The sequence below is a fragment of the Salvelinus fontinalis genome, chromosome 29, assembly GCF_029448725.1.
Source record: "Salvelinus fontinalis isolate EN_2023a chromosome 29, ASM2944872v1, whole genome shotgun sequence".
Lineage (NCBI taxonomy): Eukaryota > Metazoa > Chordata > Actinopteri > Salmoniformes > Salmonidae > Salvelinus > Salvelinus fontinalis.
This window is the reverse complement of record NC_074693.1, coordinates 23,192,287-23,206,685: the sequence shown is the minus strand read 5'-3', so window position 1 is coordinate 23,206,685 and position 14,399 is coordinate 23,192,287. Positions and strand designations below refer to the sequence as shown.

General features: G+C 42.4%; 1 protein-coding gene and 1 long non-coding RNA gene across 2 annotated transcripts in view; one reads left to right on the top strand and one right to left on the bottom strand.

Moving 5' to 3' along the window:
- Positions 1 to 1,651: 1,651 nt before the first annotated feature.
- LOC129827622 (uncharacterized) lies at positions 1,652 to 9,708 on the bottom strand. The gene is made up of 4 exons (XR_008755193.1): positions 9,622 to 9,708; positions 7,833 to 7,923; positions 7,545 to 7,690; positions 1,652 to 1,735 (listed from the first exon to the last, which is right to left on the bottom strand). It is a non-coding gene; the product is annotated as an uncharacterized LOC129827622 (long non-coding RNA).
- LOC129827620 (F-BAR and double SH3 domains protein 1-like) overlaps positions 8,612 to 14,399 on the top strand; it is a 31,821-nt gene continuing 26,033 nt past the window's right edge. Inside the window, exon 1 of the mRNA XM_055888625.1 lies at positions 8,612 to 8,705. Within this exon, the coding sequence (XP_055744600.1) occupies positions 8,685 to 8,705 (21 nt within the window). The 5' untranslated portion in view covers positions 8,612 to 8,684. The remainder of the gene's footprint in view (positions 8,706 to 14,399) is intronic.

Sequence of the window (14,399 nt, the reverse complement as noted above, 5' to 3'; positions counted from 1 at the left end):
GCCAACTCCCTGTGCTTACCGTGGAGAGCGGGAGTACGGGCAGACACCGTGTTATGCGGAAAAGCGCACGGTGTCTCCTGTACGTGTGCTTAGCCCGGTGCGGTACATTCCAACTCCACGTATCGGCCGGGCTAGAGTGGGCATCGAGCCAGGTGCCATGAAGCCGGCTCAACGTATCTGGTCTCCAGTACGTCTCCTCGGCCGGTGTACATGGCACCAGCCTTACGCATGGTGTCCCCGGTTCGCCAGCACAGCCCAGTGCAGGCTATTCCACCTCGCCGCACTGGCCTGGCTACGGGGAGCATTAAACCAGGTAAGGTTGGGTAGGCTCGGTGCTTAAGAGCTCCTGTACGCCTTCACGGTCCGGTATATCCGGCGCCACCTCCTCGCCGCAGCCCAGTACCACCAGTGCCAACACCACGCACCAGGCTTCCTGTGCGTCTCCAGAGCCCTGTTCCTCCTCCACGCACTCGCCCTGTGGTGCGTGTCTCCAGCCCGGTACCATCAGTTCCGGCACCACGCACCAAGCCTCCTGTGCGTCTCGAGAGGCCAGAGTCTGCTGTCTGCCCAGCGCCGCCTGCGCTGCCCATCTGCCCAGCGTCGCCTGCTCTGCCCGTCTGCCCAGCGTCGCCTGCGCTACCCGTCTGCCCAGCGCCGCCTGCGCTACCCGTCTGCCCAGCGCCGCCTGCGCTGCCCGTCTGCCCAGCGCCGCCTGCGCTGCCCGTCTGCCCAGCGCCGTCTGAGCTGTCTGTCTGCCCAACACCGCCTGCGCTGCCCGTCTGCCCAGCGCCATCTGAGCTGCCCGTCTGCAAAGCGCCATCTGAGCTGCCCGTCTGTCCTGAGCCTTCAGAGCCGCCCGCCAGACAGGAGCTGCCAGAGCCGCCCGCCAGACAGGAGCTGCCAGAGCCGTCAGCCAGCCAGGAGCTGCCAGAGCCATCAGCCAGCCAGGGGCTGCCAGAGCCGCCAGCCAGCCAGGAGCTGCCAGAGCCGCCAGCCAGCCAGGATCCGCCAGAGCCTTCAGTCAGCCAGGCGATGCCAAAATCGCCCTTCACTCCAGCGCTGCCGGAGTCTCCCGCCTGTCCGGCGCTGCCGGAATTCCCCGTTCATTCGGGACCCATGTCTAGGGTCCCCAGTCCAAGATCGGTGACGAGGGTCGCCGCTTTAAAGAGGCCACGGAGGCGGGCGAAGAGGCGCACTAAAACTATGGTGAAGTGGGGTCCACGTCCCGCGCCAGAGCCGCCACCGCGGACAGACGCCCACCCAGACCCTCCCCTATAGGTTCAGGTTTTGCGGCCGGAGTCCGCACCGTTGGGGGGGGGGGGGGGGGGTACTGTCACGTTCTGACCTTTATTTCCTTTGTTTTGTCTTTATTTAGTTGGTCAGGGCATGAGTTGGGGTGGGCTGTCTATGTGTGTTTTTCTATGTTGGGGTTTTGTGTTCGGCCTGGTATGATTCTCAATCAGAGGCAGCTGTCAATCGTTGTCCCTGATTGAGAATCATACTTAGGCAGCCTGGGTTTCACTTTTGGTTTGTGGGTGTTTGTTGCTGGGTCAGTGTCTGTTCGCCACACGGTACTGTTTCGTTCGTTATTCTTCGTTTATTGTTTTGTTGCAGTGTTCTGTGTTGCTTATTAAAAAGACATGAATACTTACCACGCAGCTCTTTGGTCCTCCTCTCTTCCACCTAACGACGAGCGTTACATCACCTGTGGTCATAGATAAGCGCCTCTTCTCTCCTTTCAGAGAAAAATAAATAACACGGTAAAGGTATATTATTCACTTTATAAACATAATTATGAGTAGAGAAACAGCTCATTTGTAGTTGTGTAATCTTGGAAACCCAGAATTATAATCTCATGTAATTGTTACATGTGTTTGTCCATGAGACAGTAATAGCTGTGAACTATACCTGACTCCTAATCCATATAATTGTAATGAATTAAATTCTACATCAATAATTATTCTTCAATTTTATCAATGTATATATTGATTTAAAACGGATGAAATGTTAATAGCACACCTTTGGAAGCTTTTTAGAGAAATTGTGTCCAATATAGCATTTACAAATAGTCTGAATAACACTGCATGATAAGTATAAAGATGCTATGATTTAGATTAGGTGTGTGCTCTGAGAGTTGAGGTGAACTGCGACCAACAGACTTCCCTGGCAAGCTGTCTTGATGCTAGTCTTAAGTCAAGGGCTCTCTGAAGCCCAGCTGAACCCGAAGAACAAAAGCTTCTGTTCAAAACGGCTGTTATGGAAAATACTGAATAGGGTGCTCCTCTGCCTCTCTTGGAAGCAACACAGACACCAGTAGTAATGTCCAGTTTTAGCCAGTCTCATCAAGAACGCACAGTGCATCACTAGTCTAGGGAGTGTGTGAGAGAAATAGTGAGGGTAAGCTTGCACAAGAAAAGCAGACCTTCATGGGGCTGTGTACCAGCAAGTCTGCGGTGTCACTGGCCCCCAGCGCAGAAGCCCCCAGCGCAGAGGCAGGCACACGGCCAGGAGGCGGCAGTCCAGGGGGTACACCAGTCTGGGAGGAGCACACGTCCACGATGCAAGGCACAAAGGCTAAGGCAGAGGCTGGTATACGGAGCGGAGGGCCTAACCCCACAGCCAAGGGCTACCTGGAGTTGGGAGGGAAAGGTGAGGGGAAGCCCCAGATGTCCCGGGAGGCAGAGGAGGAGGAAGATGACACAGGGGATGAGCTGGAGGAGCTGCTGAACTTTTCAGACAGTGAAGGAAGCCTGAAGAGCGAGTTCCTTGAATGAAGAGACCATTTTTAAATCCCCTTTATTGGGTCAAGAATCTACAGCTCATCAACATTCAACCCTCAGACATCATGCACCACGCAGTTTAAAAGGAAAACTCTGGATCCCCTCATCATCAACAGAGCACAACACAGGATGTAGAGGAGTAGCTATATCAACTCTGGCTCCCCTTCATCAACAGAGCACAACACAGGATGTAGAGGAGTAGCTATATCAACTCTGGATCCCCTTCATCATCAACAGTGCACAACACAGGATGTAGAGGAGTTGCTATATTGTGTCATAATGGTCAACAATGTTGGATCTTCAGCCAGTACCAATTCCCTGCTATGTGTTATGTGCCTCATGGAGGTACATTGTCCAGGACTAGACCTAGAATCCAGGCAACTTGATCTATCTTGTAAAATAAAATGTTACACTATAGAAGGGATGGGCAACTGGCGGCCCGCAGACGCCGCTTTCATAGGCCCGCTGATCAATTCAATAAAATTTCGAAATTTTGGTTGTGCATCAGCAGTTTTTTTCTCATTTATGTCAGTCACTGATAGTCACTCAATTAGCCCATTTTAGCTAACATTTTTTAGATTGGTAAATTAGTCTAGCGGCCAGCTATCTGAACTTGTATTAATCATGGTTGAATTATCGCCTGGCTGGCCCCCATTGATTTTGTTAGTCACGCTTGCTCATATCTCATATTAAAAACAGCAACATTTTCTTTCCACCCTTTGGCAAAATGTGTAGAACTGCAGGGAATTAGCTATAAAACTGCAATTTTTTCTCTCCGTCTCAGGGCAAAATTTGTAGAATTGCATGAAATTAGTTATAAAATGCCAAAATCTTGTCTCCGTTCATGGCAAAATGTGTAGAATTGAAGGAAATTAACTCTTTGCTTAAGAATATAGCTCAACATAGTCTAATCTAAAGAATATAGCTCACCATAGTCTAATCTAAAGAATATAGCTCACCATAGTCTAATCTAAAGAATATAGCTTACTATTGTTTAATAAAAGTGTTTTGTTAAACTAGACTGAGCTGAGGAAGTAAACTAACTGATGTTACTGTATGTTCAATTCCATTCCATTAACATCTTGTATGCAGTGTAATATATAAATTTGTGATATAACTGTAACAGGTATGATGTTTTTAAATTAATTGTTATTTTTTGACTCCTTTTAGAGTTATTTCAACGACAGTGTTCCTTAATAAATTGGGTCTGTGCACAATGACATAGCAGTTTTTTATTGCTTTCAAAGAAAATAACCTCTTCAACCCAAATTCTTATCTTCGCTTTTTCCTAGCATGTCAGTAATTCAGGTTGATGGGTAGAGTGACTTTTTTTGAAAAGCACGTTGCTGGTGTGGGCATCATCATTTTCTGTAAACGGCTCATCACAGGGAAAGCCAAGTGTTGTGTTTGATATGGTTAATAATGTTTGATTGATAACAATTTTACCATCTATCAGCATGCATCAGTGTATAGTAAAAGATAACATCTGTTTATAGCCAAAGGTTGACATTTTTTGTTCAAGGGGAATCTGCAGTTCATACAAGTGTTTACCCCACCACTGTTTTAGTAAATAGCTGAGGGATGGGATTGAAGAAATGTAACCACTCTCAAATTCATAGACAGAGCTATGGATTCAAGGATTGACCATCAATGATATCACAAATATAGTTTTTACCATGTTTTGAGGCTATATTGTGTTTGTTGAGAGTTAAAAAAATGTATACAATGGAATAAAACAAACTTATGTTTTTGGGTTCTGATGAGGTGCTACAGTTGAACTAAGCTCATGAGGCATGTATAAATTATATTTGTCACGACTTCCGCCGAAGTCGGCTCCTCTCCTTGTTCAGGCGGCGTTCGGAGGTCGACGTCACCGGCTTTCTAGCCATCGCCGCTCCTTTTTTCATGTATCCATTTGTTTTGTCTTGTTCCCTGCACACCTGGTTTTCATTCCCCAATCAATCTGCATGTATTTATTCCTCTGTTCCCCCTCATGTCTTTGTGTGAGATTGTTTGGGTTACGTGTGTATTGTTGACGCGCCAGACTGGCTTGTTTTTTCCGTGTTATTTTTCACGAAGATGTTTATTGTTAAACATAATTCTTGTGACTGTTTTGCGCGTTTTGCACTTTTGCCTAAATAAAGTATGCGCCTGTTCACAAATCTCTGCTCTCCTGCACCTGACTTTGCTACCAGTACACACACATTCTAACAATATTCAAGGATCAAAGGGTATATATATAAAATCAAATCCAATTGTATATGTCACATGCGCCGACTACAACTTGTGTAGATGTAACGGATGTGAAATGGCTAGCTAGTTAGCGGGTACGCGCTAGTAGCATTTCAATCAGTTACGTCACTTGCTCTGAGACTTTAAGTAGGGTTTCCCCTTGCTCTGCAAGAGCCGCGGCTTTTGTGGAGCGATGGGTAACGACGCTTCATGGGTGACTGTTGATGTGTGCAGAAGGTCCCTGGTTCGCGCCCGTGTCGGGGCGAGGGGACGACGTAAAGTTATACTGTTACATAGACTTTACCGTGAAATGCTTGCTTAAGAGCCCTTCCCAAATAATAATACAAAGAAAAATAAAATAGTAACACGAGGAATAAAATAAAATACACAAGAATATATCATTAATATATCACTAATATTGTTATATACACTACCGTTCGAAAGTATACCGTATATACACTACCGTTCGAAGGTTTGGGGTCACTTAGAAATGTTCTTGTTTTTGAAAGAAAAGCACATTTATTGTCCATTAAAATAACATCAAATTGATTGTGTAGTGTAATTAAGTTTTAAGTAAAAAAATGTATGTTCCAATCGCCGATTGCCCATTTAAAATGATATGTCAAAATGTATGGGGTGCTGATTTTCTTACAAGTCTGTAAGATTGTCAAAGGCTCTTTATGCAAATGAATGAATAGTTTAGATAATAAAACTACTAAGTAGTAAATAATGACTGTTCCTGCCAGAAAGGTGGAAGATCACCCAAGGAAATGACACAAATGATTTCAGTGATATGTGGTTAACAGTGGCACACAGACTCATGCCATGGCATCAAACTAAAGTTGCCTGTGTGGGAGAATATAGTATGACAAATAATTATAGTGAGAAAACTGGCAACAGGGATTCCCCAAAAGCTTGGAAATTTCAACAATGGTTCTTAAATGCTGCCACACAGGTCCAGAACCAAGTCATTAGGAACCAGTCGTCTACTTGGGTTCATCAATAGAAAAATGGCAATACATAAAGGTACAATACTTCTGCTGCTCTCAATGATGATTAGCCTGGCCTCCTCATCTCCAGTACAACGCCTAGGAAGATCTCTGGAGCATGCTAAAGATATAAAATCTTATATTGATGAGGCACTTAAGGTAAGACAGTTATTATTACACAAAAACATTTTCAACAATTGTTTAAGTCCAGACAACTTTTAGAGATGAATGTAATGTAATCAATGTTACCTTTGTGTCCTGAACCACAGAACTGTCCTGAAGGCTGCAGCACAACTGGAATGGTGAGTCCATAACAATCTTGGATAATTGTCTCAATCTATTCTTCACTTCAATGTACTCTAGGTTAAACAAATCTCAGTGCTAGACATGCCAGTCTGATTCTTCTGTACGCTGTGCACTTCATGAAACACACCTCTTTTTGAAAAGCAAAGCTGCTAGAGCATCTCTAATCTGTCTTGTGACATTGCTTATCTCAATCAGAATACACACAGATACAATATAGCCTACCACCACAGGCTGCACTAACTTCCTTTGGTTTCTCATTTCAATTAGCAAAACCTGGTTGTGTTGTCTCATTTACATTTTTTGTAAAAAAGATGTAGCCTTTATTTAACTAGGCAAGTCAGTTAAGAACAAATTCTTATTTACAATGACAGCCTACCGGGGAACAACCTTGTCAGCTTGATCCAGCAACCTTTTGGTTACTGGTCCAACTATCTAACCACTAGGATACCTGCCAATACATATCACAGTATTTTCAGTCCTAATGTGATGGATTGGTGTCTGCTAAAGGAATGTTGACCTAGATGTATGTATTGCAGTACAATTGTTGTATTAAACAATTCTGTCAACTGTGTTTTCTAACATTTACTTATCTCTGTAGGATCGAAAATGCCAGTGTCTCCAAATCCCCATCACATCAGTGGTAAGAGAAACATAAAATGTTAAATGGAGTTACAGTAGAGGTATCCCACTGCTTGAATCAACATGGCTTCCACGCAATTTCAATGAAATTACGTTGAACCAACGTGGAATAGACATTGAATTGACGTCTGTGCCCAGTGGGATGTCATGCAATGTGTATATTTTCTTCTGTTACTTTGAATAGGGAACATGCACAGCAGACTACTTCAAACAGGGACTGGAGTCACTGCAGAGTGTGCATCGTATCGCAGGCCTACTGAAGAAAAGATTAGGGATTCATTGGTCCAAGGTAAGTTATTTCCCCTCAACATACACAGAATTGTTAAAAATGTACAGAATTGTTCTTAGATGGACCCCCCGAGTGGCGCACCGGTCTAAAGCACTGCAGTGCTTGAGGCGTCACTACAGATCCGGGTTCAACCCCGGGCTGTGTCGCAGCTGGCCGCGACCGGGAGACCCATGAGACGACACACAATTGGCCTAGCGGTTAGGGGAGGGTTTGGCCGGCCGGGATGTCCCTGTCCCAATGCGCTCTAGCAACTCCTGTGGCGGGCCGGGTGCATGCATGCTGACATGGTCACCAGTTGTACAGTGTTACCTCTGACACATTGGTGTGGCTGGCTTCCGGGTTAAGCGAGCAGTGTGTCAAGAAGCAGTGCAGAGGGTCGTGTTTTCGGAGGACGCATGGCTCCTTCCCGTATCCGTACGGGAGTTGCAGCAATGGGACAAGACTGTAACTACCAACTGGATATAATGAAAAAAGGGGGTTAAAATGGGGTTAAAAAAAAGATTTGTTCTTAGACTATAATGCCATTCTGGACATGGCAGAGATAACTGAAACGCCATGAAATTACTGTAACATTGCTCACAATTACAAAGATCTTACCAGATGTATGTGTTATTCTCTGTCATTGAAGGGCTTTCAGCTGGCCCTCCACTGTGAACCAGTGGTGTCTCCAAAGATGTTCCTGCAGCAGCTGAAACAAGTGTTCGAATTTATCAACACCTCCGCTCTACACCCAACTGATCAACTATAACAACATTTGATTCTATATTATTTTCTTTATCATTTCTTTATTCACTATTTATCAATTTGAAATTGTATTGCTAATAATTCGATTAACACCTGGAAGACATATCTACTACTGCGTTTGCTGTTCCTGTATTGACCTGATTGTGAAATTACCAGTAAATTAGATACTATAGCCTAGGTTTGAATGTAGGTCTATGTATGGCAAAGTGCATCACAGATAAATCTGTCTGAAGAATATTAGAGCCATATCATTGGGTGACCTTTACATTCTGGTGTTGATCTTTCAATTCTAGTGGTTAGAAACAAAGACAATTTCTATCTCATCCTAAACCAACATTATACAAATAATGTAATAAACAAAGAAATCATTGGATGTTTTTGGACATTGGACTACTTGAGTTGTTTGATGTGGCTTCATACCTAGGTAGCTTCTCATGCCACCTTCCTGGGCTCTTCTCTCCAACAAAAAAACTTAACAGCGTAATTATGTGGCTACTGGCGATCAAAAGTGAAACTCTTGGAGGACAGCATTATAAGTGCCCGCTAGGTGGCACTATTCCATTAGGGAGGTTTGGAGCATGTAAAACAGCTAGTCCAACGTAATGCTCCACCTACCTAGAGATGCTTTAGTGTGTAGTGTGTCAAAAGCATTCGGGAAGTAGGCTATTGCGCTACAATAAAAAGGAGACGCTAAAGAATCCGAAAATGCAACCTCCTCCCAGAAAGGTAAGAATTTTACAAGAATTTGCAATAACAACTTACATTTTTTTAACTTCACAATTATGTCAAACGACATGAACTGTGGCAAGTGGCAATGCCATAGAGATGTTGAAATACGTTGAAAGTACCTCCGAAAGTACCTATTCTATTTTCATTTGCCAGACTACATTTTACATAACTGTGAAGTTTCTGAAAATGTAAGTTGTTATTGCGAATTATTTCACAAGAGCTGAACTGTATAATAGAAAATGTATAGAAAAGTCCTACTCCTGTGAAGTAGTCTTAATTTGAACTTGGTCGTTTTCACTTGTGGCATTTTCGTAGGTTCCAAGTAATGATGTCAGCATCCTTATGATGCTCAAGGCACATTTTGCACCCTTAATTCTGCTATTTCTTATATTCTGATGCCCACAATTCACAATAACACACAGAGAGAGAGAGAGAGAGAGAGAGAGAGAGAGAGAGAGAGAGAGAGAGAGAGAGAGAGAGAGAGAGCGGTAGAGAGTTAATGAATTAACATAGTGCATGTACTGGCTCCGTGTCGGAGCTAAGTGGCTAACGTAAACTCGTACATTGCCTTGGTCCGTACAATTGCCCTTATTTTAGCGCCCCAAAAACGTAATACTTCCAGATCAACTGTAATGTCAATACCATTGTAAAGCACGATTTCTCCCCTTTCCAATAAAATCAATTACATGACCTAAACACTGCCCGTTTCTGCATAATTCAAGCAGGCAATGAGCCTGTCGGGTCTTTAAAAAGAAATGGTGGGTGGGGAAGCGACACTAATGCGTGATAGTGAGGACAGATGTCGTGTGGGAAAATTGCTTTTTTTAACTCGATCTGTCCAACTTATCACCTTATCACGACTAAAATGTAAATAAAACACTATAAAGAGTTTATATAATGTGTTATTACATACCTATTTGAAGATTTGTGTCGAAGGGCGGTGCTACAGCGGCTTTGAGAATGATGATCGCATGCAATGATGACGAAAAAAATGACTAGGTATCCCCCCTTACCCCAGTCACTGCCCATTTCTTGTTTTTAAACGATGAGAGGAGTTCTACACCTGGTGGAGAGAGATTGTAAGACAGAAATAGTTGCTTTATGTGTGCTGTATGTTATGACATGACACTTCAAGATGTAACGGAGGGTCAGTTTTTTTCAACTTTTCTCCAATACTATAGAGTAGAGGTCAACCGATTATGATTTTTCAATGCCGATACCGATACCGATTATTGGAGGACCAAAAAAGCCGATACCAACTAATCGGCCGATTTATTAAAAAATAAAAAATAAAATATATATATATATATATATATCATACACACATTTTTGTAATGACAATTGCAACAATACTGAATGAACAATGAACACTTTTATTTTAACTTAATATAATACATAAATACACACATGCACACAGCTCTGAAGTGACAATGATACTGAAGAGTCTGCTTAGGAGACAAATACTCTCAACTGTTTGAATAAAAATAGAGTTTAAGTTACCTGTGATGAATGTTGAAAACAAAACTTTAATTTCTATATGCAGGAAATCCTATTTTAATAATGGGCATGGTAAGAATTGACAACCTGTAACGGCAGCCTTCCTCCTCTTCGTCTGAAGAGGAGGTGTAGCAGGGATCGGCCCAAGACGCAGCGTAGTTTGTGCTCAACATATTTAATGAAGACGAATAAACGTGAACACTTACAAAACAAAATAACAAATGTGGCAAACTGATACAGCCCTATCTGGTGCAGAGAAAACACAAAGACAGGAAACAACCACCCACAAAATCCCAACACAAAACAAGCCACCTAAATATGATTCCCAATCAGAGACAACACAAAACACCTGCCTCTGATTGAGAACCATATTAGGCCAAACATAGAAACAGACAAACTAGACACACAACATAGAATGCCCACCCAGCTCACGTCCTGACCAACACTAAAACAAGTAAAACACACAAGAACTATGGTCAGAACGTGACACAACCAAAGTGCGAGTCATAATTCCCATGACACCTAGCAAAATCTCAAAAGCGGTTCCTTCATTTATTCCATAGGATATTTTTAGATTAACTTAAAATAAGGTCTGTGTTTCGTGTAGGCTTACATCACCGTGCCAATTTTATAACTGTGTAGATAACCATAGGACAATATTTGATCAATATTGGCTAAATAGAAGCGAAGATAAAAAAAATTGTAGAGTGCATTTATGAAAATATGTTGACAAACGTTACCTTATCCTAGTGAGATTTACACGGGTATCAAAACGTCGAGGCGGTTTAAGCCTGCACGAAACACAGACCTTATTTGAAGTAGATCAAGACATTCTCTATGGAAGACATGAATGGTAAAATAACGAAGGAACCCCTTTCAAATTCAGCCGCAAGTTATTACAGGAATTATAACGCGTCGACTATTTCTCTCTAAACCATATACCTTTGACTAATCCGGAAACTATCACCTCGAAAACAAAACTTTTATTCCGTTCCGTATTTTATCTAACGGGTGGCATCCATGAGTGTAAATATTCATTTAGACTCATGGATGCCACACTCAGTTACATTGCACAACCTTCAATGTTGTCATTATTACGTAAAGTTCTGGCAAATTAGTTCGCAAAGAGCCAGGCGGCCCAAACTGTTGCATATACCCTGACTCTGCGTGCAATGAACGCAAGAGAAAGGACACAATTTCACCTGGTTAATATTGCCTGCTAACCTGGATTTCTTTTAGCTAAATATGCAGGTTTAAAAATATATACTTGTGTATTGATTTTAAGAAAGGCATTGATGTTTATGGTTAAGTACACATTGGAGCAATGACAGTCATTGATTGATTGTTTTTTATAAGATAAGTTTAATGCTAGCTAGCAATTTACCTTAGCTTACTGCATTCGCTAACAGGCAGGCTCCTCGTGGAGTGCAATGTAATCAATGCAAGATTGAATCCCCCGAGCTGACAAGGTTAAAAATCTGTCGTTCTGCCCCTAAACGAGGCAGAACGTTCCTAGGCCGTCATTGAAAATAAGAATGTGTTCTTAACTGACTTGCCTAGTTAAATAAAGATTAAATAAAGGTGTAAAAAAAAATAAAAAATCAGCAAATCGGCGCCCAAAAATACCGATTTCCGATTGTTATGAAAACATGAAATCGGCCCCGATTAATCGGCCATTCCGATTAATCGGTCGACCTCTACTATAGAGCCATTACCATGTCGATCAACGTTTGAATAGAAACCTAGTTCACACCCCCGATTTTGAAGTCAACACAGTCGCTACAGTCCCGTTAGTTTTCTTTGTAGACTCGTTTGAATGTCGCGGTTACGCACATTACGTTACTAGTTCGCTGATGTTGCTGACTCTGACCTTCAGACTGAAGTCTTCAGCTGATGTACCCAGAGGCGGACTGGGACAAAAATTTGGCACTGGCATTTAAGCCACATCACATCGCCTCGCTCTCACCCCCATAAATATCATACTCCCCCAAAAATGTATAACCTCCCCTGTTATTGGTAATGGTGAGAGGTTAGCATGTCTGATCTTTGTGCATCTGTAACTTTCTCACTCATCATTCACATTTCGGTCATGATTATCCATTAATCATGGTAGCATCCACATGAATGTAGAAGTGTTTAGAAACATTCTTATTTACAATAAAAGTGACTCCAAAATCACACAATGCATTATGTACCATTCATTTATATTGGGCACAAAATAATCTGAAACACAACCAAAACAACCTGCTAATGCATCCATCATTGCTAGTCACAAGCTTGTTGTAGTCATTGCATGCTATGAATATGGGACCAGATAATACACTTCATGCTATGAATATGGAACCAGATATATAACTTTTGACTACTTTAATACACATATACAGTTGAAGTCGGAAGTGTACATACACCTTAGCCAAATACATTTAAACTCATTTTTTCACAATTCCTGACATTTAATCCTAGTAAAGATTCCCTGTCTTAGGTCAGTTAGGATCACCACTTTATTTTAAGAATGTGAAATGTCAGAATAATAGTAGAGCGAATTATTTATTTCAGCTTTTATTTCTTTCATCACATTCCCAGTGGGTCAGAAGTTTACATACACTCAATTAGTATTTAGTAGCATTGCCTTTACATTTTTAATTTGGGTCAAACGTGTTTTGGGTAGCCTTCTACAAGCTTCCCACAATAAGTTTTTAGAATTTTGGCCCATTCCGCCTGACAGAGCTGGTGTAACTGAGTCAGGTTTGTAGGCCTCCTTGCTCGCACACACTTTTTCAGTTCTGGCCACAAATTTTCTATAGGATTGAGGTCAGGGCTTTGTGATGGCCACTCCAATACCTTGACTTTGCTGTCCTTAAGCCATTTTGCCACAACTTTGGAAGTATGCTTGGGGTCATTGTCCATTTGGAAGACCCATTTGCGACTAAGCTTTAACTTCCTGACTGATGTCTTGAGATGTTGCTTCAATATATCCACATCATTTTCCTGCCTCATGCTGCCATCTATTTTGTGAAGTGCACCAGTCCCTCCTGCAGAAAAGCACCCCCACAACATGATGCTGCCACCCCCGTGCTTCACGGTTGGTATGGTGTTCTTCGGCTTGCAAGCCTCCCCCTTTTTCCTCCGATCATAACGATGGTCATTATGGCCAAACAGTTCTATTTTTGTTTCATCAGACCAGAGGACATTTCTTCAAAAAGTATGATCTTTGTCCCCATGAGCAGTTGCAAATCGTAGTCTGGCTTTTGCTATGGCGGTGTTGGAGCAGTGGCTTCTTCCTTGCTGAGCGGCCTTTCAGGTTATGTCGATATAGGACTCGTTTTCCTGTGGATATAGATACTTTCATACCTGTTTCCTCCAGCATCTTCACAAGGTCCTTTGCTGTTGTTCTGGGATTGATTTGCACTTTTCGCACCAAGATACGTTCATCTCTAGGAGACAGAACGCGTCTCCTTCCTGAGCGGTATGACGGCTACGTGGTCCCATGGTGTTTATACTCGCGTACTATTGTTTGTACAGCTGAACGTGGTACCTTCAGGCGTTTGGAAATTGCTCCCAAGGATGAACCAGACTTGTGGAGGTCTACAATTTTTTTTCTGAGAACTTGGCTGATGTCTTTCATTTTCCCATGATGTCAAGCAAAGAGGCACTGAGTTTAAAGGTAGGCCTTGAAATACATCCACAGCTACACCTCCAATTGACTCAAATTATGTCAATTAGCCTATCAGAAGCTTCTAAAGACATGACATAATTTTCTGGAATTTTCCAAGCTGTTTAAAGGCACAGTCAACTTAGTGTATGTACACTTCTGACCCACTGGAATTGTGATACACTGAATTATAAGTGAAATAATCTGTTGGTAAACAATTGTTGGAAAAATAACTTGTGTCATGCACAAAGTAGATGTCCTAACCGACTTGCCAAAACTATAGTTTGTTAACAAGAAATTTGTAGAGTGGTTGAAAAGCAAGTTTTAATGACTCTAACCTAAGTGTATGTAAACTTCCGACTTCAACTGTACACTGAGTGTATAAAACATTAAGAACACTTTCATGACATAGACTGACCAGGACTGTCACTTGTTAAATCCACTTCAATCACTGTAGATGCAGGGGAGACAGGTTAAAGAAATATTTTTAAGCCTTGAGACAATTGAGGCATGGATTGTGTATGTGTGCCATTCAGAGGGTG